At 42.2% G+C, this 22,703-nt stretch overlaps 1 protein-coding gene across 1 annotated transcript; it reads left to right on the forward strand.

Annotated features, from left to right (window-relative positions):
* Positions 1-5,603: 5,603 nt before the first annotated feature.
* Positions 5,604-6,437, forward strand: LOC127123466 (uncharacterized). The gene is made up of 2 exons (XM_051053682.1): positions 5,604-5,781; positions 5,857-6,437. Exons 1-2 carry the CDS (start codon positions 5,604-5,606, stop codon positions 6,435-6,437), a joined length of 759 nt encoding a protein of 252 aa, XP_050909639.1.
* Positions 6,438-22,703: the final 16,266 nt, after the last annotated feature.

Below are 22,703 nucleotides of genomic sequence, written 5' to 3' on the forward strand. Positions count from 1 at the left end.
TTGGTAGATTTTGACAACATGAAGCGCAATGGAATAGACCTTACTGAGGACCTCCGAATGCAAGGGTGGGAAACCTATTTCCAAAGGCTCTATGGCCCTGTCTATACCTATTTGGTAAAAGAGTTTTGGCGCTTTGCAGACTCAGATGACCATTACATTATATCACATGTTCTGAGGGTAAAGATTGTCATCACTGAGAAGTCATTCGCTCCCCTTCTAAACATGGAGAAGACACGGGGAAGAAGGATCTATAATATCAACCCTAGGGCAAAGTACATGTCCCAGGAAATTTCCCTAACCATTTTCCAACAGAACGCTGAAGGGAACTCCTCCAAAAATAAGGAACTTCACCAGAACCTCTGAGTCTGGCTGAAGATAATTCTTGGAACCATTCATCACCGCCCAACCTCCAACTCCTCTAACTATATCAACACGGATCAGAAGTGCATAATTTATTTCCTTCACAAGGGGCTCAAGCTGAATCTGCCAGCACTACTCTTCAAATACCTCAGAGATTCTGTCAAAGACACAAGAAATAACATGAAGCCCATAACCTACGTCCCTCTGGGAAGGCTTATCTTCGACGTTCTGATCAAGAGTGGGCTGGTGGATCACCTGATCCATCAGAATTTGATGGAGGATGTCACAGTTGACATTGGAAGGCCTCTGAACACTCGCAATCTGAAGAGCATGGGGGTGATTGAGCAAGTCAGGGTGAAACCCTCTTTAGATACCTCCTGGGAAGCACTCAATGATCAGAGGAAGATTCCAAATGGAATCTACTCTTCCCCAAGATCGACCCTCCAGAGGTTGTGGCACATTATCTAAAGGATCTCGTAAGCCAAGAAGTTGACATCTCGAAGTTCTCTGTGGATTGGCTGCCGGAGCATCCACCAAAGTTCATGAAGAGAATGCGAGAGCCTTCTGAGAAGTCAAAGAAGGCCAAGAAAGCAAAGTTGGGGGAAACTTTTGTGTCAAGACCTCCGGTCCCTCTGATCGAATCACCAAATAAGTCATTGCCTCCTCACTCTCGCTCTGCCAATTTAAAGAAAATTGCTTCTTCTCTTCCCCAAACCACCCCTATCTACACTCAACCTGAACCCCAACCCTCTTCCATTAAACCCTCTGATACTCCAACCTCTAATCCACCATCTCCCCCACTTCAAAAATTCAACCTCTCCACCACAACCTTACAAGTATCTGAAGCAGAAATGCTTAACGAATCTATCTCACCAACATCTTCTACACCTTCATCTCCCCCTACTATATTATATTATTTCACTCAGAACCCTCTGACCCTCAATCTCCCATACTAGCACAGCTTCAGGCACGTGCTCTTGCCCCACAATAATAACCGGAAGCTAACACTCCACCACTTGAACGACAAATTCCACCACCATCTAAACAACCCCAAACACCACCATCTGAACAACCACCAAATCCACCACCAGAAAAACCCACAACACCACCCTCTGATACTCCCATCATACCACCCTCTGAAAACATCATCCTCCCTACCTCTCAGACTCCCGCTGACACCAACCAAACACCACCAATATCCCCATCCCCTGACACTGAACCACAAACGACCTTCCCCACTCTAGAAGAAGCAATCTATTTATTTGCTTAGTCTTTAGTGGAGAAGATCAAGCCTTTATCTGTAAACTCCAATATCAATGATGATCCCTCTGCAGTGAGGATTCATTGGAACAGAGTGATCGGATGGATGACCTCTGAAGCCTTCAAACTTAAAGGCCTCTATGAACAAGTCTGTAATGACTTCGTCAGAGACGCTGGAGAAAGGCTACAACCACGATTGGTCAAAGAGGCTGAGGAAAAGGCTAGAAGAGAAGCAGAAGAGAAAGCTCACCTGGAAGAAGAGCAACGGGTTAGAGAAGCTGCAGAGAAGGCTGCTGCTGCGGCTGCTACTGAAGCTGAGGCAAAAGCAAAAGCCGACGCTGAAGAAGCAGCACACATAGCTGTGGAAGAAGCTGCAAAGGCTAGCACTGATTCTCTGACTCAAGGGGAGCAATCAAACTCTGGCTTCGCTCCTCTGGTCCTAAAAACTCTGGAAGAACTGCAGAAGGAGCAATAGTTAGTGCGAGCAAGATTGGATCACCAGGACTCCGTCAATAACAATATTCAGAACCTGCTGACTCGGTTGCTCCAAAGGATGCCTCCACCTCCAAACCCTTAGGAACTTAGGCTTCTTTTGTTGTTTTTCCTTATGTTTTCTGTTATGTATTTTGTGTTCTCTTTCTGAATTGCTGCTTACCTGTACCTATTTTTCTCATATATATGAACCTTTTTCTTGCATTTTTTTCTATGTCTTTTTGAGTCTGACAAAAAGGGGGAGAACTAATACAGCTCTGATGAAAATATGTCTAAGCCTCTTGCTGCACCATGCACATTAATATCTTAATACATTATGAAAACTAAAGTTATGCAGGGTAACAACTAAAGTACAAACTAGCTGCCACACAAGGAAAGTCTGGGAACTTCTGAGAAATCCTATGATCCATTTCAGGGGGAGTCACCTCTCATATGAATCTGAGATATTATTTTTTTTATATATCACTGTTTCATCATCACTCTGAATTTTTTTGTCATCATCAAAAAGGGGGAGATTGTAAGAACAAATCTAGTATCTACAATGTATCTCTAAGATTTTGATGATAACAAAGGATGAAACAAAAATGGTACCCTCACAAAATTTATCTAAGTGTGTAGGACTATAATCAAAATAGTTAGATAGACATTCGTCAGATACATATACAAGTTCTGAAATACCACTTAGAAGATACGTAAACAGAGAAGCTCTGACTCTGATTAAAGGAAGCGTAAACACAACAAGAGACATCAGACACGCTGAAGCGGAAGAACGAACTCTAGGATCTGAAGCGTTACACTCTGATGTAATCAACTGGAAGAAACTCTGAAGACAGTCAGCGACAAGCATCTATATGAAGATACACTTGCTGAATAGAGACTCTGATATTTGAACCTTTTGATTCATAATCTTATTACCAAATACTTTTATGGAAAGAATCTAATTCAGGAAGAAAGTTATGGCGCCCCAAATCTGCTTTCGAAAGAACATAAAGATTAATGACATTAGTCATCCATCATTGCCAAAGGTTCTGACATTCACACATTTAACGGTCTTCTCATCACTCCTATATAAAGGATGGAACGCTTCACTAAGAAGACAACTGAAACACACGAGAATACAACACTACTTTCATATCTATCATTTATTCTCTTTCTCACACGAGTTTCTGCTCTAAAAAGTGTGAACAATTCTTTTGCTTTTACCTTGTGTAATTTCTGCTTACCTAAAAGCACTAAGCATTGCTGTAATTCTATTTATTTGTTGAACTCTCCACAAGTGACTTGTGAAGTCTGTAAACTTGATAGGGCTAAAAGATCTTTATCCTCTTAGACGATCTTTTGTGTAATCTTTCAAGATTAGTGGATTAAGTCCTTTTTGAAGGAGAAATCATCTTGGCCGGGTGGACTGGAGTAGCTTTGAATTTCAAGCGAACCAGTATAAAATTCAGTGTTGATATTATTTATTTTGCGTGTGTCTCATTTCGAAAAAGTTTTTCAGTATCGTTAAAACAATTCAAACCCCCCTTTCTTGTTTTTCTCTACCTTCATGTTATTTATCCTTGCTTACTTCCTTGTTCTTTGTTTTCCATGCTCCCGTTAGGATTTGACTTCATCTTGTGCAAGATAAGTCATTAGACCTTAGGATTCTATCCATACATGCTAACATTAGGGTTTTGCTTAGTCTCTCTTATCCCCGACTTTAGGGACACTATTGCATGACAACACTAGGGCTTTGTATAGTCTCCCTTTAGTATTTTCTTCTTTATTTTTGCATTAGATCTTCTTTTTATTAATCAAATTCAAAACACTAGGCTATAACAAGTTGGTTCACATGTTACGAGATTTAAGTATTAGGAGGGTAACGGGGCTGTACATTCTGTTTACTGTTATTTCTCTTATTCATAGCCTTTTATTATGGACCAATTCTCAAATATTTTTCATAAAAGTAGAGAAGGAAGAGTGTCCCTACATTGGGATTAACTCATCACTATCTACAAACAAAAATAAACCAAACTCTTTTTGGCCTCTTGGCCCTTTTTCTTTTGCAAACCTTTTTTTTTTAATAAAGGATGTGTTATTTCCATTCCGCACAATGCGACGTGTAAGTACTCAAATATCGGGAAATAAGTCATCAAAATGCTAGAGTGTGAATGTAACATTATCCGCCTAAAAAACACAAATAAACCAACTTTTGAGGTGAACGATGAATGCCCTGATCCCTCACTAAGGGGGTACGTAAGCACAAAGGTTCACAACCGCGTCGGGCGCCTATATAAAAACCTTTTCTTTTTATTTAAATCAACTTTCTACCATGAATTGCATTCCCCCTTAGCTTTTAAGCTTTAGACTTAGACACTCTTTGAATAGACAGACTTGTGTGGATACCGTAGAGTACTACAAACGTGAGGGGTGTTAATACCTTCCCCTTGCGTAACTGACTTCCGTACCTAGTTTTTCTTTATGATTTTCTCGATATTTTTCCCTTTTCCTTTTGGAATAAATAAAAGTTCAGTGGCGACTCTATTTCAATCGAGTTAAGTTAATCAATAACTTACACTCAGAATTTTTCCGCCGCAACAGCTGGCGGCCCTGCTGGGGAAAGAGGCAATTGCCCTAAGCAAGTCAATCTTGGCACTTGTTTTTTTTGTTTCTTTGGGTGTTTATCTGTTTATTGCTTTATTTTCTATCACTGTTGTATATATGTTTGCATCTACATCTTGGATACCTGGTTATATAGACTGTTGTTTTTTTGTTGTTTTCTTGGTGGTTGGGTTGATTCTATGAGGTAAAAGGCCCAGTACCCAGACTAGAGATGTCACTTAGGAAACCTAGGAATAGAGTGGAGACATGACGGCTATTCAGGTGCAGATCTGTTTAGTGCGGTCATGTGAGCCACGCACGGATGAGATTTTCGATGTGGGATGTTATCGTTATGCATACTATGCTGCTACTATGATAGTACTTTCATACAAACCAATGAATTTGTGGACCTTTCGACCTTACCCTGACCAGTTTTTACCCGTGAGTAGGGTGGGAATTCTTGAACAGGTACATGCGGCAAAGTTTTGGTACTTGGTTCCTTGGTTCTGTGGTATTTCTCGGTCGACGTCGAACTTTTGGTCCTATGATATCTGGTTATTTCAAGAGACAGACAATAGAACTTCGGTGTTCATCAACCTTGATCCCACTTGCTTGTGTGACATATACATACATAACATTCATTTTATTTTTGTATAAAAAAGAAGCTAACCCTGCATACGCATATCATTTCGAGGAAAGTCAAAGTTCTTGTTACTCCTTAAGATGTCAAACAACAAATATACAGGCACGAGACTCTTCAGAAACGAGACCACCTACACCTTTTCTCCATTTGACTTATCTAGGCTTCAAGGGTTGAGTAAGAGAGTGGTTGACAAAAATTTTAAGGCATTCGCAAGTGAGTATGGGAACATCCTGTTCTTTCTGCATTTTATGATGACCAAGCTGTTAACATGTTGCTGCAATTCTATGACCCTGAGCTACGATGCTTCACCTTCCAAGATTACCAGTTGGATCCAATGTTGGAGGAGTATTCTTCTCTTCTCAGAATTCCTATCAAAGAGGAGGTTCCATTTATGAGTGTTCCCGAAGAGCCATATCTTCAACTGATTGCAAATACCCTTTATTTGGGTATAGGAGAAGTTAAGGAGCATTGAAGTGTGAAGAAGAGTGGTGCTTGTGGTTTCCCTTTGAAGTTCTTGGCAGACATAGCTGATTACTATGTTGATAATGGAAGTTGGGTGGTTTTTAATAGACTGCTAGCTGTGATGGTGTATGGAGTTGTATTATTTCCTGATGTGGAGAATTTGATTGGTCTAGCTGCTATTTGCATCTTTATAGGAAGGAACCCTGTTCCTACTATTCTCTCCGATACTTATTATGCTATCCACTCCCAACATGGAAAGAAAGGTGCAGTGGTTTGTTGTCTACCTTTGCTTTACAAATGGTTCTTGATTCATCTTCTTGTAAAAGGACCATTCGTAGAAAGACGAGGTACTTTGAAATGGTCCAAAAGGGTGATGGCTTTGAATTCTTTTGATATAACATGGGCTTATGTTATGTATGTTACTGAGATGATCATTAGCTGTGGGGAGTTCTCCAACGTTTCTATCATGGGGATGAAAGGGTGTATCAACTATAATCCTGTATTGGCTATCCGTCAATTGGGATATGCTTTGAGATATGAGCCCAAAGCTCGAGAGATAAAAGCTTCAGCTTGCTTTGCTAAGAAGGAGAATCTTGAGTTCGTTGGAAAGAGTGAAGACATCTTGGCGGAAAATCCATAAGAAGGGTAAGGTGTTCTTTGGACCAAAAGAGAATGTGGCCTTGCATCCATATGTGACATGGATCAAGAAGAGGGTTGAGGTGCTCAAGTTACCTTTTGAGAGAGAAGAACCATTCTACAAAAAACTTTCTCAGTTGGATTCTGATGAGCCTGTCATGATACACATTGAGCATTATTGACAGTTTCAAGCGGAAAACTACCAAACCCAAGCTAAGAAAGATGAGATGGGGATGAAACTCTACCAGGTTGATCAAGAGAAGAGACAACTGATGCAAAAGATTAAGGAGGCAAGAAGAAGTGTTCTTATAAAGAGGCAAAGGCCAGAAAGTTCAAGAGCAGCTGAACACAGTGTAAGACCCCAATTTTGACCCTAAGATCCCTCATATAATTTCATCATAAGCATTAGCATTGGGATAATACCTTGGCATTCTCCTTACCCCTCTTTCATTGGGTTTGTTTTGGGAGAGATCACCAAGCACTATGTGATTGTATCATACTTGTATTTTATCCTTTCACTAACCAAAATACCAAAAATATGTCTTTGCATTTGCTTAACTCTTTTGTAGGTAGGGCGTGATCTCCATTGATCTATCAAGTCCATATATAGGGTTTGAGACCATCATGAACAAAGAACACAACCACGAATTGATTCAATAATGGTTACAAACATCATATATGAGTCCCAATGATCTCTACATGTTATATTGATCAAGCATTCTTCAAGATTTTGAGGGTGATTTGCATTGGAAACCGTAGTTTGACTGGGTATCCTGAGTAACTTCTCCAACAAGCTATCTCATCAATTGATCAAATTTCTCAAGGGACACTTCAAAATTCATCATCTTATGCATATATGATCTACCATGAGCCTAGAAAGTCAAGATAATTTAAGGTTAGCAAGTTGGTTGATGGTGGTTGGCCAGATGAATTCATCTGATCAAAACTGGGTCTCCCTAGACCCTATCTCCTACAATTTTCACCATATTGTAACACCTCAAAATTTTCCCTCCTCTCTTGGGACTAGCTTAGCATATTGGATTTCATTTTGTAGGACATTAGGCATTACATCTTTGCATATCATGTGAAATAAGCAAGTCATCCTCCTAGGTCTTTCTCAGAAGATGGAGAGGTTAAAAGATTCAAGCCTGAGGGTCTCATAAATTGATCACTAATCATCTGAGGTTTGTGCTTCAATTGGGGTTTCTTGGTTCCTCAAGGAGGTTGAGTATTATCTTGGTTGAAATGGTACATCATCATCATCATGGTTCATTATTTCTGATCAGGTTCCTTGGGATTAGGGTTTTGACCTTTGGTCAACCCTAATCAGTTGCATTATACCATTCAGGGTTTTTCAAGGAGATGAGGTCTTTATGGAGATGGATATCATCATATGATTTTATTGAGCTTGTATAAGCTAGGGTTTCATGTTGGAGTTATTTCATCAAGTGGTTGAGGCTCAAAATCATCTGTGCATGACCAAGTCATCTATCAACCACAAAAAGTCAACTGTCAGGTCAACTGTTGGATTTGGAGGTGGGAAGTGATTAGAAATGCCTCATTCATGTGTAAACAAGTCTCATTTGACATTTCAAACATCAACATTGAAGAATTTAAGGTCAGATCAAGACTTTCCAAAAATAGCAGGTGACCTGTAATTTGAATTTTCCAAAAATAGAAAGGTTTTTGACCAACTTTAACTCAAGATTACATCATCAAGAAAGCTTCAAATGAAATTTTGTCCAACATGAAAGTTAAAGATCTTTCTCTCCCATTTCCAAAAAGTCCAAGATCATGGATTTCTCATGTATGGTTAAGGAGATATGATCAAAACTTGACAAAGTATGCATTGGACTTCAAATGGACATAACTTCTCAACCAAAGCTCCAAATTGGATGGCTCTTTTTTGCATTTTTCTTCTCTTAACCTCTAGTTTCCAAATCCTACATTGCATTGCATGAATTATATTCACATGATCATTTGATAATTCCTTGGATTTTTGGAGGGAAAACATGAAATTTAAATTTGGTGCATTGTTTAAACTTTTGATCATTACCATTGGCTCCAAAATGGAATTTTAAGTGGAATTGAAAGGATTTTCGTGCACTATTCATGCATGCACTCCATGCATAAGGTGAAAAGCTAATTTGCACTTACATCTCTTTTTTGGTTAATTCCACTTATCATTGGCCTAAGCATGATTAAAGAGTGATTAGCATTGCATATATAAGCATAAACCCTAACTGTTTTTCAGATTAACAACAAAAAATTCAGATCTAAATCTCAAACTCTCAAATTTTTCTCTCAAAATTTTCTTCACATTTCTTCACATCAAAGCCATTTCCATTGCTTGATTCTTGGTCTTGAAGTGTTCTTGAGTGAAATTGAACGTGGAATCAGTAGAAACAGAGCCACATTGAAGCATTCTCCAAGCTTGAAGCAACAATGGTGATTCCAAATTTTGGTGGATTCGTGTGCAATTAAGTCTCAATTTCTTCTCCAATCACTTGTACAAGCATCATAGGGGAGTATTGAAGCCATTACAAGCCTTGAATCCATCCCATTCCAGATCTGCTCTTCAAGAGGTTACAAATCACATCTCATAATTTTGATTTTCCTTGCCATGATATTATAGATCTTGTTATGCTGAGGAATTTGAGCTTTGAATCATGAAAATCCATGATGTTTTGAGTGAGATACGATTGATTAAAGTTTTGATGATGATTTTTATTTTCCTCGATCCATGCATGTTTGATTGTTTCTTGATGAAATGTTTATGGATTCATGATGTATGAAGCAAGACCTACACGATGCTATGCGCCATTTTGATTTCTGGACAATTTTATTTTTTCTGGAAATTTCTGGATGAAGATCTTCAAGATCTTCATCATGTTCATAGCGTTTCCAGATTTCCTGTGAAATTACCTGCGGAACGCATAGGCTTTGTTGCGGATTTTGTTACGAGTTCATCATGATTACCTGCGGATTTTTTTGAATGCCATGCATGCGCGCGCTAGGGTTTGAGTACAAAACGCAGTCGTTTAGGTTGGGCGCTACTTTTGAATTTGGCTGTGGTTCGATTCCCCGTTGCAACATTATTTTCAAACGCTTCACGATTTCTCTTATTTCCCTCCATTATTCATATGCTATGCTTCATACATTTTTTTATTTTTTCTTCATCTTGCAAAATTCATATCTAATTGAAAATTGATCCAAAAATTATGAGATTTTTTGCATTTCATTCCTTATCTTGTCTATTATTTTCTGATCATTAATTCCAAAATTGTGCTTGGCTGAATATTTTTTGGTGCTAGGGTGATTGAACATGTATGCTTGCTTGACCTTGCCATGCTATATCCTTTGTGAAATGCTTGATTATTGTCCAATGAATGTGAAATTTTGCATGCTATGACTAGACTCATTGCTTGACATTTTGGTGTTGATTTGGTATTTTTATCAATTACCATTGCTGTTTTATGAATGTCCTAAGTTAGGTGTGACAATTTGTGTCACACCTTGTGATATTCAACTTGATTGATGTGTTTACCATGCTAAATGATATCCAATTGTCTTGATTTTTTGTATGATGCATATTATGGATGTTGTGAATGAGCATGAATTTTTTTGGAAATTTTCGGATCATTTCTGATTTAATTGAGATTTTTCATTCTGGTTGGTCACATTTGAGCTTTAAAATTGCCTTGAACTTCATTTGATCATGAAATGCTTGTTTCTTATCCAATGCTTCTGAATTTTTGCACACTATTTCTAGACATGTTGAGTGTTGTTTTGGCTTTGGTTTGAGATTTTTACCATAATCCGTCCCTGTTTTATGATCATGCTAAGTTAGGTGTGACAATTTGTGTCACACATGTGCTTGTTGTGCTTGTCTTGACTTATGCTATGTGATTGCCATGCCTAAGGATGTCCAATGCCTCTAATTTTTTGTATGATGATCATGTTGTATGTCCTGTTTACTCATGAATTTTGCCAAGATTATTTGAATCATTTTTGATTTAATGTGCATTTGTTTCTTCTGATGTCATAATATGGTCACAATTTGCAAACCTTGCCATGTTTAGTTCATGAAATGCTTTTGGTTAATGATATTAATATGGGACCTTTTGGAATGTGTTCTTGATTGAAGGAAGTTGATACATGTTAAATTTCATGTTCTATTTTGAATGTTGGACCTACTTTTGACCCTAGGCTTAGACCTAGTGGTTTGGACTCACTGTTTGGATTGTGGATTTCAGGTTAAGAAGCACAGTGCCATGATTGAAGTGGTTCACTCATTTGGATTGACTAATTGGTTGATGTTGGCTAACCTTGTTTGTTTTGTAGGATGATGCCAAGTTATTTGTGTTGTGCCTATTGGCTTGTGGCTTGCACATTGTTGCCTAATGCCTTATCTGTCTGATTGTGTGATTGACTGTTGTCTGTCTGATTGTTCGAATTGTAAACTGATTGGTTTAGATTTTTTCAGGTACCTAAGTTGCTTTGAGTTCTTTTGAACTTGCTTTGCTAGCTTGTGGGTTGCTTAACCTAGGTATAACTCTCTGACTTCATGTAGTCTGGAAGACCTGTCCTGTTATGTGGGCAGGCACCTATCTGAAGCCCTCCTTAAGAGGCAATGCTTGTGAATGTTACTTTTGTGCCAAGCAGGAAAAGTCCTCTTATGAGGCAATTGGCAGATAAAAGAGATGTGTAATCCATCTCCTACTATTCAGTGTGTCATCCACTTTGCTCACACCATGTGTTGATGCATTATGGATAAGGGCCCAAAATCTTTGTTGTGTCAGTCATATCTGGAGAAGAGTTCCTACTTTTTGAACTCCCACACTTTCATTTGTCTGAAGCTCTCCCAGGCCAGGGATAAGAGCTGTGAGGTCTTACCCTCACTTCCCATTTCATCTGCTTCACCCTAACTCTCAATGTTAGGGTTAAGAGCTAACTACACCTGATTCCAGTTGGCTTGTGTTCCACAGCCTAACCTTGTATGAGCCCATCTGTGTGCATATAGTGTGTGTGCTTGCTTTGTGTGCTTGTATGTATTCGCTTGTGTTGTTTAGGATAGCTTGCTCCCTGTGCAAGTTAGATAGAAACCTCAACCTAGGACCATTGTGGGTTGCATGATAACTATTAGTCTCGAGTCAGTCTCCCTTTTAGTTGGTCATTTCCCAGTATCTGGTAAGGTTAGAAGTTTCTCCCCTGTTAAGGGGAACTACGTCGCCCTGATCCTCATACCAGATGAGGTACGTAGGCAGGAGATCGTGCGAGATCTCTCCGGGCGCCCTTTTCTTTTTTGTGTGTGTTTGCTTGACAACTAGCAGGCTCGAGTACCAGACTCCCTGTTGGCTTGTTTGTTCAACTTTTTTGTTGCTTTTGACGACTCAGCGTCCGGTTAACCTCTTGTTTTCTTGGAGTCTGACGTAAGTCCAGCGATTGGCAGTCAGTTTCCTGTGTGTGTTTGTTGGTTCGGAGTCTGATGTAAGTCCAGTGATTGGCATTCGGTTTCCATGTTTGCCTGTTTGTGTTGGAGTCTGACGTAAGTCCAGCGATTGGCAGTCGGTTTCCTGCGTGGGTTTTGTTTGGCGTGCGTTAGCCGAACTACGGTAGCTCTGATTGTCATTCCAGATGAGATACGTAGGCATAGGATGCGATATCCTAACGAGCCCGTTCTCCTCTTCTTCCATCTGTGTTTGCTTCCAATGTGCGTGCATTCTTTTGAGCAGTGTTTATCAACCTTTCTTCTATCCTTTTGAGCGTGGATCCCGTCGAGTACGACGGATACGTAGGGGTGCTAATACATTCCCTTCGCATAACCGACTCCCGATCCCATCTCTCTTTGGTCGCGAGACCATGTCTTTTCCAAGTTTACTTCGAGCGTTTCCTTTCCCTCTTTTGGGTTAAATAATGCACGGTGGCGGCTCTGTTTGTTTTGCTTTTTCCCGCCGGTTGTTTTTCGCGGATGCGACAGCTGGCGACTTTGCTGGGGAATAATTAGTTGACCTCTTGCTGGTCCATCTTCCCTAAGCGAGTCTCTCCTAGTGCTCTCTAGGATAGTTTAGGTTGCTTGTGTTGCTCTATTTATTGCATTTATGATTATTATGTTGTGTATATGTTTGCATAAATGTTTGCATGCATCATACTATCATTGTGCTGTCTTCTGTACAGGTGGTTCCTCTGATGTGGGGTGAGTGTTCTGAGTGGGGCTAAAACCCAGGCCCGAGTATACACCTAGGATTAGTGTGGTCTCATGTTGCCTCTCATGTTAGGTAACATGTTTTTAGCGACGTGACATACCACAAGCCGGACGAGGTTTATTTGAGAGTACTCTTCCTTTGTGGAGTATCCACTTTGGTTGATTCACCTCATCTGAGCTGGTGACTTCGGTGACCGATCTTTCCCGAATCATTGGTTTAGACGATCTTAAGAGAGCTACAACGACACACCCAAAAGGGCAAACCCGTTGAGTATCTTTGCCCGATTGTCGAGACCATTATCCGCCTTAGGATGACCTAATTAGAATTCACCTGTGAGGGGAGGGTTGATTCTTACAGATGCATGTTCTGATGGTGACTCTTTGTTGGTGACTGTGGGGTTATATTTATAAGTCGGATTTATGGATTTATTTCCGAGACGCCGGAGTTTTGTCTGTGGTATTTTTTAGTGGGGATTCGTTTATTTCAGGATTCCCTGGGTTGGTTCAGAGGATCTTGTGGTTATCTGTTCAGAAGATCTCTGGTGATGATGGTGTTATATCTTTCAGTTCCGTTTATTTCGGAACACTGAGTCGGATTTGTGGTTACATATTCCTTCAGATGGTTGTGATCAGTTCAGAGGCCGTAACTCACTGCAACAAATGTTCAGATGACTTGGAGGATGACACACTGCATTGCATTCATACATCAACATCATTCACATTTTGCATTTATCTGCATTTAACTCATGTTTATCCATATGCAGGGGACATTCTTGATTGAGATCCTGGTTGAGAGACTTCTTTGATCCAGACATGAGGACCGGTTTGAAAGATGACGTCGTCTACAGTTTCTTCGATCCAGAGATTGGTGTGCTGAGAGATATGATAGCATTAATTACACCTGGCCATGTGGGGATGTTCCGTGAAGCATACGGTGGTATACTGAAGTTGGTTTTCAGGCTCACAGACAGTGATAGGAGCGCCGTCCATACTCTTCTCCAGTTTTATGACCCGGGTTTGAGATGCTTCGTGTTCCCGGATTACCTATTGGGGCCTTTGATGGAGGACTATGCTAGTATCCTGGGTATCCAGATCAGAGATCAGATTCCATTCTATGCCACTAAGGGGGAGCCTGATGTTGCTGAGATCTCTCGTGCTCTTTATTTGAGCCCGGAGGTGACAAAGGGGGGTTTGAATGAGAAGGGAAAGTTGCTCAGTCTTCATCTGAGTTTCTTGGAGGCTAAAGCCAAGGAGCATGCTATTGTGGGTAATTGGAGGACCGTCTATACTTTGATTGCTGTGAGCATCTATGGAATCATCCTGTTTCCCAATCAGAAGAACTTTGTGGACATTAATGCTATCAGGTTATTTATGTAGAGGAATCCTATTCCTACTCTGGTTGGGGATGTTTATTACTCGGTCCATAATCGGAACGAGAAGCGGCGTGGGGGATTGATCAGATGTTGTGCTCAGTTGTTACATAAGTGGTTCATGGGGTATTTGCCTTCCCGAGGTGCCTTTGCCTTTCTTGATCCTACTGTCAAGTGGTCATTCAGGCTGATGGGTTTGCGAGCCAAGGACATAGCTTGGACTCACAATGGCATGGCTGGACGAGATTTCATTTACAGTTGTGGAAGTCTTCCCAATGTACCTCTTATAGGAGTTCAAGGTTGCATTAATTACAACCCGGTGCTTCTTAGGAGACAGATGGGGTTTGCTGTGGAGGGTCCTCCTCTCGGGCGAGAGATTCAAGAGTCTTTCTACTTCCCAATTGAGGGCAATCAGCCAAAGTTGAGGCAATTGTCTGAAGAGTGGCGTGACATTCAGAGAAAGGGCAAGGTTCCTTTTGGTAAGGTTAAGAACAGGTCTTTTCCTCCATTTGATGATTGGCTTGGGAAGAGGATTGGGCTTACACATCTACCATTTCCTGGAGGTGATCCTTGGTGTCCTACGATTGAGGGGCCACGTTCTTCTGTCAGCATGGAAGAGTTCCTTGAGATGAAGAAAGCCAGAGATCAGCTGCAAGCAGAAAAGACTGAGTTGGAGATGAGTGTTGCTAGGATTCAGATGGCTAATCAGGAAATCAAAGGGAGAATAGAAGACCAGGATAAGAGACATGCTCTTATGGTGAAGCGTTTTGAGATAGACACCGCTTATTATGGCAAGGTCAGCCAAGCTTTAGAGTCATCCACAAGGGAGCACGACATCACCAAGGAGAGGTTGGCTAGAGCTTCGAAGGTCATCGAAGATGAGAAGAGGAGACAAATCCTTGTGAGGGATCAGAGGGACGACAGAGTCAGAGTCCTTATCGCTGAGTGGGAGGCAAAGTTGAAGATTAAGGAAGCGAAAAACGAGAAGATCATTGCCAAGAGAGATCACTACATTGCTGAGAGGGATCATTACTTCAGACAGATGAAGATTCACCAGAAGGAGATAAGGAGATTGCAGCAGGAGAACACTGAGCTTAGGTTTGCTGTGAAGTTTACCAAGATGGTAGATGATGCGGAGCCTTCTGTGGGGCCTTCTTCAGCGTAGCCTGTTGTTATTATTTGTGTTGGATTACCGTCAGGCCTGTGGACGGAATTCACTTGCTTGTATTTTCTTTCTGATTCTGGAGAATTGTATTTGATTTGTATCAGACTTGGTGTATGACTCTCGCACATATGGTGCACTTTTGATATGCAATGGTTGTTTTCATTCAGTGATTGATCTCCAAAGCTTTATTTGCTTTCCTGTACGCACTCACATAGCACACACATGGTTGGGTGGTATCTTTGCTAAATCATCTATCTCTGATCTGTATGATGAAATCATTCGATGAATGTCAGAATATTGCTGCCGGATTATTATCTGTCTCGACGAAGCCAGGATCGAAAGACAGAGTGTTCCTCATGTGGATAGACATTGCATTCATGCATGAATCATAATAACTTGTCTTCTATTTTACAGGTGTCAGTTTCTGACGTGCTTGCTTGTTACAGGAATCATTGCTCGTGCGCGTAGAATCATTCCCTTGCACACAACCCGTCCACACAGATACTTTACCAGACGCAACACATCCAGGTTGATGGATCTACCCAACGCAGATTTTCTTGAGCTGAAGGAGAAAATGAATGAACTGATCAATGTCATGCAAGGGTTTGCCGTGGGGCAAAAAGCACTTGCTGATAAGGTGGAGAAGCTTGAGCGGGCTTCAGCTGCTAACGGTGGTGTCAATTTAGAAGGTGTCTCTAACCATGGCCTTGGTGGTTCTAGGGATGGATGAGATCTTGGAAAGAAGACAACTGCTAGCGTGGTGATCAACAATGGGGGTGGTTTTGGTGCTGCCACAAGCGGTAGACCAGGTCCGGTGGGTAATAATTTGAAGGACAGTCTGTTTACTCCTTTCTTTGGGGCTGATGAGGATAGAGAGGAGGACAGAGAAGCATATCAATTCTCCATGTTGAATGAACAGTTTGGGCAATACGGTGTCCAACCACCAAACAAGGAGATTCAAGTGTTGGCGGAGAAAATCAGGGCTCTAGAAAGCCATGCTACTCCGGGGTTTGTTAATATGTCGAATATGGGGCTGGTCGAGGGGATTGTGATCCCGCAAAAGTTCAAAGCGCCCGCATTTGAGAAGTATAATGGGAATTCTTGCCCGAAAACTCACCTCCAGGCTTTTGTCCGTAAGATTTCTGCTTATACAATGGATCAGAAGCTATGGATGTACTTCTTCCAGGACAGTCTGTCTGGAGGGTCCTTGGAGTGGTACACCAAGTTGAAATCTTCGGATATCAAAAGCTGGCAAGATCTTGGTGATGCATTCTTTAAACAGTACCAGTTCAACGCTGATATGGCTCCTAGCCGTACCCAACTGCAGGGTATGTCTCAGAAGCCTAGTGAAGGGTTTAAGGAATATGCACAGAGATGGAGGGAGTTAGCTGCCAGAGTTCAACCTCCGTTGGTAGACCGAGAAATGTCGGATCTGTTTATGGGTACCCTTCAGGGGACATTTGCAGAAAGGATGGTTGGTTGCCCGGTTACTAACTTTGCTGATATAGTGGTGGCTGGAGAAAGAATTGAAAGTTGGTTGAAGCTGGGAAAGATACAGGGTAACGCTTCGTCGTCTGGATCGAAGAAGCCCTTTGGAAATGGTCAGAGGAAGAAGGAGGGTGATACCAGCGCTGTGTATACCCAAAAAGGACAGAGTAGGGATCGTTACTACTAGCACACTGCTGCGGTAACAATTCCTGCTGATAATCAACAACAGCAACAACAACAACCACAACAGCAACGACAACCATTTCAACAGAGACCGCAGAGGGTTGGGTATCAAGTGAGAGGACGAATGAATGATCGTCAATTTGATAGACCACCTGTGACCTATTCATTCCTGTTGAAGAAGTTGAAAGACTTGGGGTTGGTCCAGTTGAGGACGTTGGCACCGTTGAGACCTGATCAGAGGCCTCCCAGTTTTGATGAGAACGCCAAATGTGAATTTCACTCGGGTGCCCCTGGACATAACGTTGAAAATTGCAAAGCTTTTAAGCATGTGGTCCAGGACTTAGTGGATTCTAAGGCAATCAACTTTGCTCCATCTCCAAATGTGAATGCTAATCCCATGCCTACGCATGGTCAAATGGGGGTGAATGCAATTTCTGAGGATGGTAGAAGAATTGGGCTGTTGAATGTGGATCAGTTGAAGACTCCGTTGGCAGAGGTCAAAAGACAATTGTTGAAGAGTGGGGTCTTCCTGGGTTGTGACGACTGTTATGCTGCGTGCACTGTTGCTATCAATGGGTGTGTTTTCTTGAGGGAGGCTGTGCAGAAGATGATGGATGAGGGAAGCCTCAAATTTGAGAAGGTTGATTCGGAGAAGGAAGATGTCTCCACCATAACCATTTACTTCGACCCGGTTGATTTGTCAACGCTGGCAGATGCGGCTCCAGTTACTATCACGGTACCTGGGCCAATTCCTTATGACAAAGATGACGCCGTGCCGTGGCATTATGGTGGAGAAGTCTATTGTAATGGGGAGAAGTTGGAGGATCAGACTGCAGGTGAAACCACCGTTTCAAAGGTGGATAATGCCGGACCCAGTGGTTTCACTCGCAGTGGAAGGTTGTTTGTACCAGACGCCTTGAGGAGTGGGGATGGTGAAAAAGAAAAGAAAGAAAAGGCCGAGGCTTTATCCAGGGCAAGAGGAAAACAAGTGGTAAATGAAGGTACTCCTGTGGTGACACCGACGCCTGGTGGGTCGGAAAAAGAACTTGGTGATGAAGCTGAAGAATTTCTGAGGATCATCAAGAAGTCAGAGTACAAGCTTGTTGACCATTTGCAGCAGACTCCATCCAAGATCTCAATCTTGTCGTTGTTGCTAAGCTCCGAGGGGCATAGGGAGGCTTTATTGAAGATACTAAGGAGAGCCTATATTCCCCAAGAGATCAGAATCAATCAGTTAGAGACGGTGGTGTCAAATGTCAATGCCAGTCATGGGCTGGGTTTCACTGATTTGGATCTAACTGTGGATGGGAGGAATCATAATAGGGCATTACACATTGCTATGGAATGTAAAGGAGCCGTGCTCTCGCACATGTTAGTTGATACCGGCTCATCTTTAAATGTGTTGCCAAAGAAAGCCCTGGTGAAGCTGGACTGTGAAGGGTTGATCTTGACGCCCACTGACCTGATAGTGAGAGCTTTCGATGGTTCGAAGAGGGCTGTGTTTGGAGAAGTGGAGCTCCCGGTGAAGATCGGGCCCGAGGTGTTCAAGTCTGTATTTAATGTCATGGATATTCAGCCGGTATACAGTTGCTTTTTGGGTAGGCCATGGATTCATGCTGCTGGAGCAGTGACTTTGACATTGCACCAGAAATTGAAGTATATCTGGGACGGGTAGGTCGTCCCAGTCTGCGGAGAGGAGGATATCTTCGTCAGCCACTTATCATCGTTCAAATACGTGGAAATGGACGGTGAAATTGTTGAAACACCAAGTCAAGCATTCGAAACCGTTAAGGTGGAGAATGCTCTTTTTGCCAAAGAAGAGGAGAAACCGTCCATTTCTTCATATAAACAGGCTGCTGAGGTGGTGAAGAATGGAGAAGCTCTGGGTTGGGGAAAGATGATGGACATCGCCGCCAGGAAAAACCTATTCGGGGTTGGTTATCAGCCGGGCCGAGGCTCGTCTGGACAGGCCAGAGGACGTCGTACGTCATTCACATTCACTAGTGCTGGAATGCTGGATTCAGATCACATCTGTATGGTGGGTGAAGAAGTTGACAGTGACTGTGAGATTGATCAATGGATAAAGCCGTGCGTACCAGGGATGGGAGTCCAGAACTGGAAGGCCGAAAAGATCATCACTGTCACTCTACTGGAAGAGTAATATTTTCTGTTTTCAATTTTATCTGCATGAAAGCCATACGTTTTGCCCGAAACGCAATGGTTCATTGTAAGGGCCACCTCATGTTTCATTTTGAAATATTTGCATCATAAATAAAAGGATGTTTTTCAATTAAAAGCGGTGTTCCCTGTTTTTCATTTATTTTTGCAGTTTCAAAACGAAATAAAAATGGCAATGTTTTCATTTTCCTTTTCAATTTGTCTCGCTCCGGTTCTAAAGCAATGCATGAATCAACATTCATGCAAATGCGATCATTCTCCGGATCTCATTGATAACAATCCTATTACACCCTCATATGACTTCGACAATCCGATCTATCATGCCGAAGACGAAGGCGAAGAAGACTGTGAACTGCCGGAGGAATTAGCCAGGTTGTTGAAACAAGAGGAGAAGGTGATTCAGCCGCACGAGGAGCAAGTTGAGGGTGTGAATCTGGGTACCGACGAGGTCAGAAAGGAAGTGAAAGTTGGGGCTGCTTTGGAGGCGAGTGTCAAGAGCAGAATGGTAGCTTTGTTGAAAGAGTATGTTGATATCTTCGCCTGGTCATATCAAGATATGTCAGGGTTGGATACCGATATTGTTGTGCACAAGCTACCGTTGAGAGCAGATTGTTCTCCAGTGAAGCAGAAGTTGCGCAGAACTCGACCTGAGATGGCCATGAAAATTAAAGAGGAGGTTCAGAAGCAGTTGGATGCTGGTTTCCTAGCTGTTACTAATTATCCGCCTTGGGTCGCAAATATTGTGCCTGTGCCGAAGAAGGATGGAAAGGTGAGAATGTGTGTGGACTACTGGGATTTGAACAGAGCTAGCCCGAAGGATGATTTCCCATTACCTCACATTGATGTATTGGTAGATAATACAACTCAATTCTCGGTGTTTTCCTTCATGGATGGCTTTTCTGGCTATAATCAGATCAAAATGTCGCCAGATGATATGGAGAAAACAACGTTCATCACGCCATGGGGCATTTTCTGCTATAAGGTGATGCCATTTGGTCTCAAGAACGCCGGTGCTACTTATCAGAGAGCCATGGTGACTTTGTTTCATGATATGATTCATCATGAAATCGAATGCTATGTTGATGACATGATAGCAAAGTCCCAAACAGAAGAGGGGCATTTGGTAAATCTGGCCAAGTTGTTTGACCGGCTGAGATAGTTCAGACTGAGGTTGAATCCGAATAAGTGAACTTTCGGAGTGCGGTCCGGTAAATTGCTGGGGTTCATTGTAAGTGAAAGAGGAATCGAGGTTGATCCTGCTAAAGTAAAAGCAATACGAGAAATTCCTCAACCGAGAACAGAGAAAGAGGTTCGTGGTTTCTTAGGTAGATTGAACTATATTTCACGGTTCATATCTCACCTAACAGCCACGTGTGAACCAATATTCAAGTTGTTAAGAAAAGATCAAACGGTCAGGTGGAATAATGATTGCCAAGCGGCATTTGAAAAGATAAAAGAGTATTTGCAGGAGCCTCCGATTCTGATGCCTCCTGTGGAGGGACGACCGTTAATCCTGTACTTGACGGTCCTCGAAGGGTCTATGGGGTGTGTATTGGGGCAGCATGACGAGTCTGGTCGAAAAGAGCATGCCATATACTACCTTAGCAAAAAGTTTACCGACTGTGAAACAAGATATTCACTGCTCGAGAAAACTTGCTGTGCTTTGGTCTGGGCTGCTCGCCGACTGAGGCAGTATATGCTGGTTCATACCACTTTATTGATTTCCAAGATGGATCCAATCAAGTACATTTTTGAGAAGCCAGCATTGACCGGACGGGTTGCGAGATGGCAAATGATTTTTGACTGAGTATGATATACAATATACTTCTCAGAAAGCAATCAAGGGGAGTGTATTGTCTAATTACCTCGCCCAGCAACCCATTGAGGATTATCAACCGATGAAGTTTGAGTTCCCTGATGAGGACATCATGTTTCTCAAATCGAAAGATTGCGAGGAACCACTCCCGGAGGAGGGGCCTGACCCTGAATCCGAATGGATTCTGATGTTTGATGGGGCCGTTAACGTGAATGGTAGCGGAGTTGGTGCTGTTTTGGTTACGCCGAAAGGGTCCCACATTCCTTTTGCTGCCCGGCTAACATTTGAGTGCACCAACAACGTGGCTGAATACGAAGCTTGCATATTGGGTATTGAAGAGGCGATTGATTTGAGGATCAAAAACCTTGTTATATATGGAGATTCAGCTTTGGTTGTGAACCAGGTTAACGGAAAATGGTATACGCATCAATCTCATTTAGTTCCATACCGGGATTATACGAGGAGATTGTTGACGTTTTTCACCAAGGTGGTATTGCATCATGTGCCTAGAGAAGAGAATCCTTTGGCAGATGCTTTGGCTACTCTGGCTGCCTTGATTAAGGTGCAGTGGTGGAATCATTTCCCAAGTGTTGAGGTAGGACGTCTGGATAGACCGGCTTATGTGTTTGCTGTTGACACAACGCCTGATGATGAAAATCCGTGGTATTACGATATCAAGCGCTATCTGGAGACCCAAGAGTATCCTGAGGGAGCATCCAAGAAGGACCGAAAGACTCTGCGGAGGTTGGTCATGGTGTTGTACTTGAATAAGGATGGGGTGTTGTACAAGCGAAATTTTGATTGGGTCTTGCTCAGATGTGTTGATGATAAAGAAGCAAGCCAATTGATGAAAGAGGTTCACGAAGGGTCGTTCGGTACCCATGCCAGTGGGAATGCAATGGTGAAGAAGCTGTTGAGAGCCGGGTATTATTGGATGACAATGGAGGCCCAATGTTTCAATTTCGTACGGAAGTGTCATAAATGCCAGATTTATGCTGACAAGGTGCACGTGCCTCCAAATCCGTTGAGTTTGATGTCGTCTCCGTGACCGTTTGCTATGTGGGGCATCAATATGATTGGGAAGATTGAGCCTACGGCTTCGAATGGGCACCGATTTATTCTCGTAGCAATTGATTACTTCACCAAGTGGGTGGAAGCAGCCTCTTATGCAAACGTGACGAAACAGGTCGTTGCCAAATTCCTGAAGAGAGACATCATTTGAAGATATGGGGTTCCCGAAAGAATCATTACTGATAATGGTTCTAATTTGAATAACAAGATGATGGCAGAACTGTGCCGGGAATTCAAGATCGAGCATCACAATTCTTCTCCTTATCGTCCGAAGATGAATGGGGCGGTCGAGGCAGCTAATAAGAATATTAAAAAGATTGTGCAGAAAATGGTCGTGACCTATAAAGATTGGAATGAGATGTTGCCATTTGCATTGCATGGGTACCGAACTTCGGTGCGTACATCTACTGGGGCAACGCCTTTCTCGTTGGTATATGGGATGGAAGCGGTGCTACCGGTTGAGGTTCAAATTCCCTATTTGAGAGTCCTGATGGACGTGAAACTGCAAGAGGCTGAATGGGTAAGGACTCGGTATGAAGAGTTGAGCCTGATTGAGGAAAAGAGGCTGGCGGCCATTTGTCACGGGCAGTTGTACCAGCAGCGGATGAAGCGTGCTTTTGACCGAAAGGTGCGACCTCGTGTGTATCACGTAGGTGATATGGTGCTGAAAAGGATCCTTCCTCCTCAAAACGATCGTAGGGGTAAGTGGACACCCAATTATGAAGGTCCATTCGTGGTCAAGAAGGTTTTCTCTGGAGGAGCCTTGTTGTTAACGACCATGGATGGCGAGGATT

Source organism: Lathyrus oleraceus, chromosome 2 (genome assembly GCF_024323335.1).
Source record: "Lathyrus oleraceus cultivar Zhongwan6 chromosome 2, CAAS_Psat_ZW6_1.0, whole genome shotgun sequence".
NCBI lineage: Eukaryota > Viridiplantae > Streptophyta > Magnoliopsida > Fabales > Fabaceae > Lathyrus > Lathyrus oleraceus.

Coding starts and splice junctions, on each gene's coding strand:
- LOC127123466 (XM_051053682.1), top strand. CDS start 5,604: ATGTTGCTGCAATTCTATGACCCTGAGCTACGATGCTTCACCTTCCAA. Junction 5,782..5,856: donor TGCAAATACCCTTTATTTGG/GTATAGGAGAAG, acceptor AGTTCTTGGCAG/ACATAGCTGATTACTATGTT.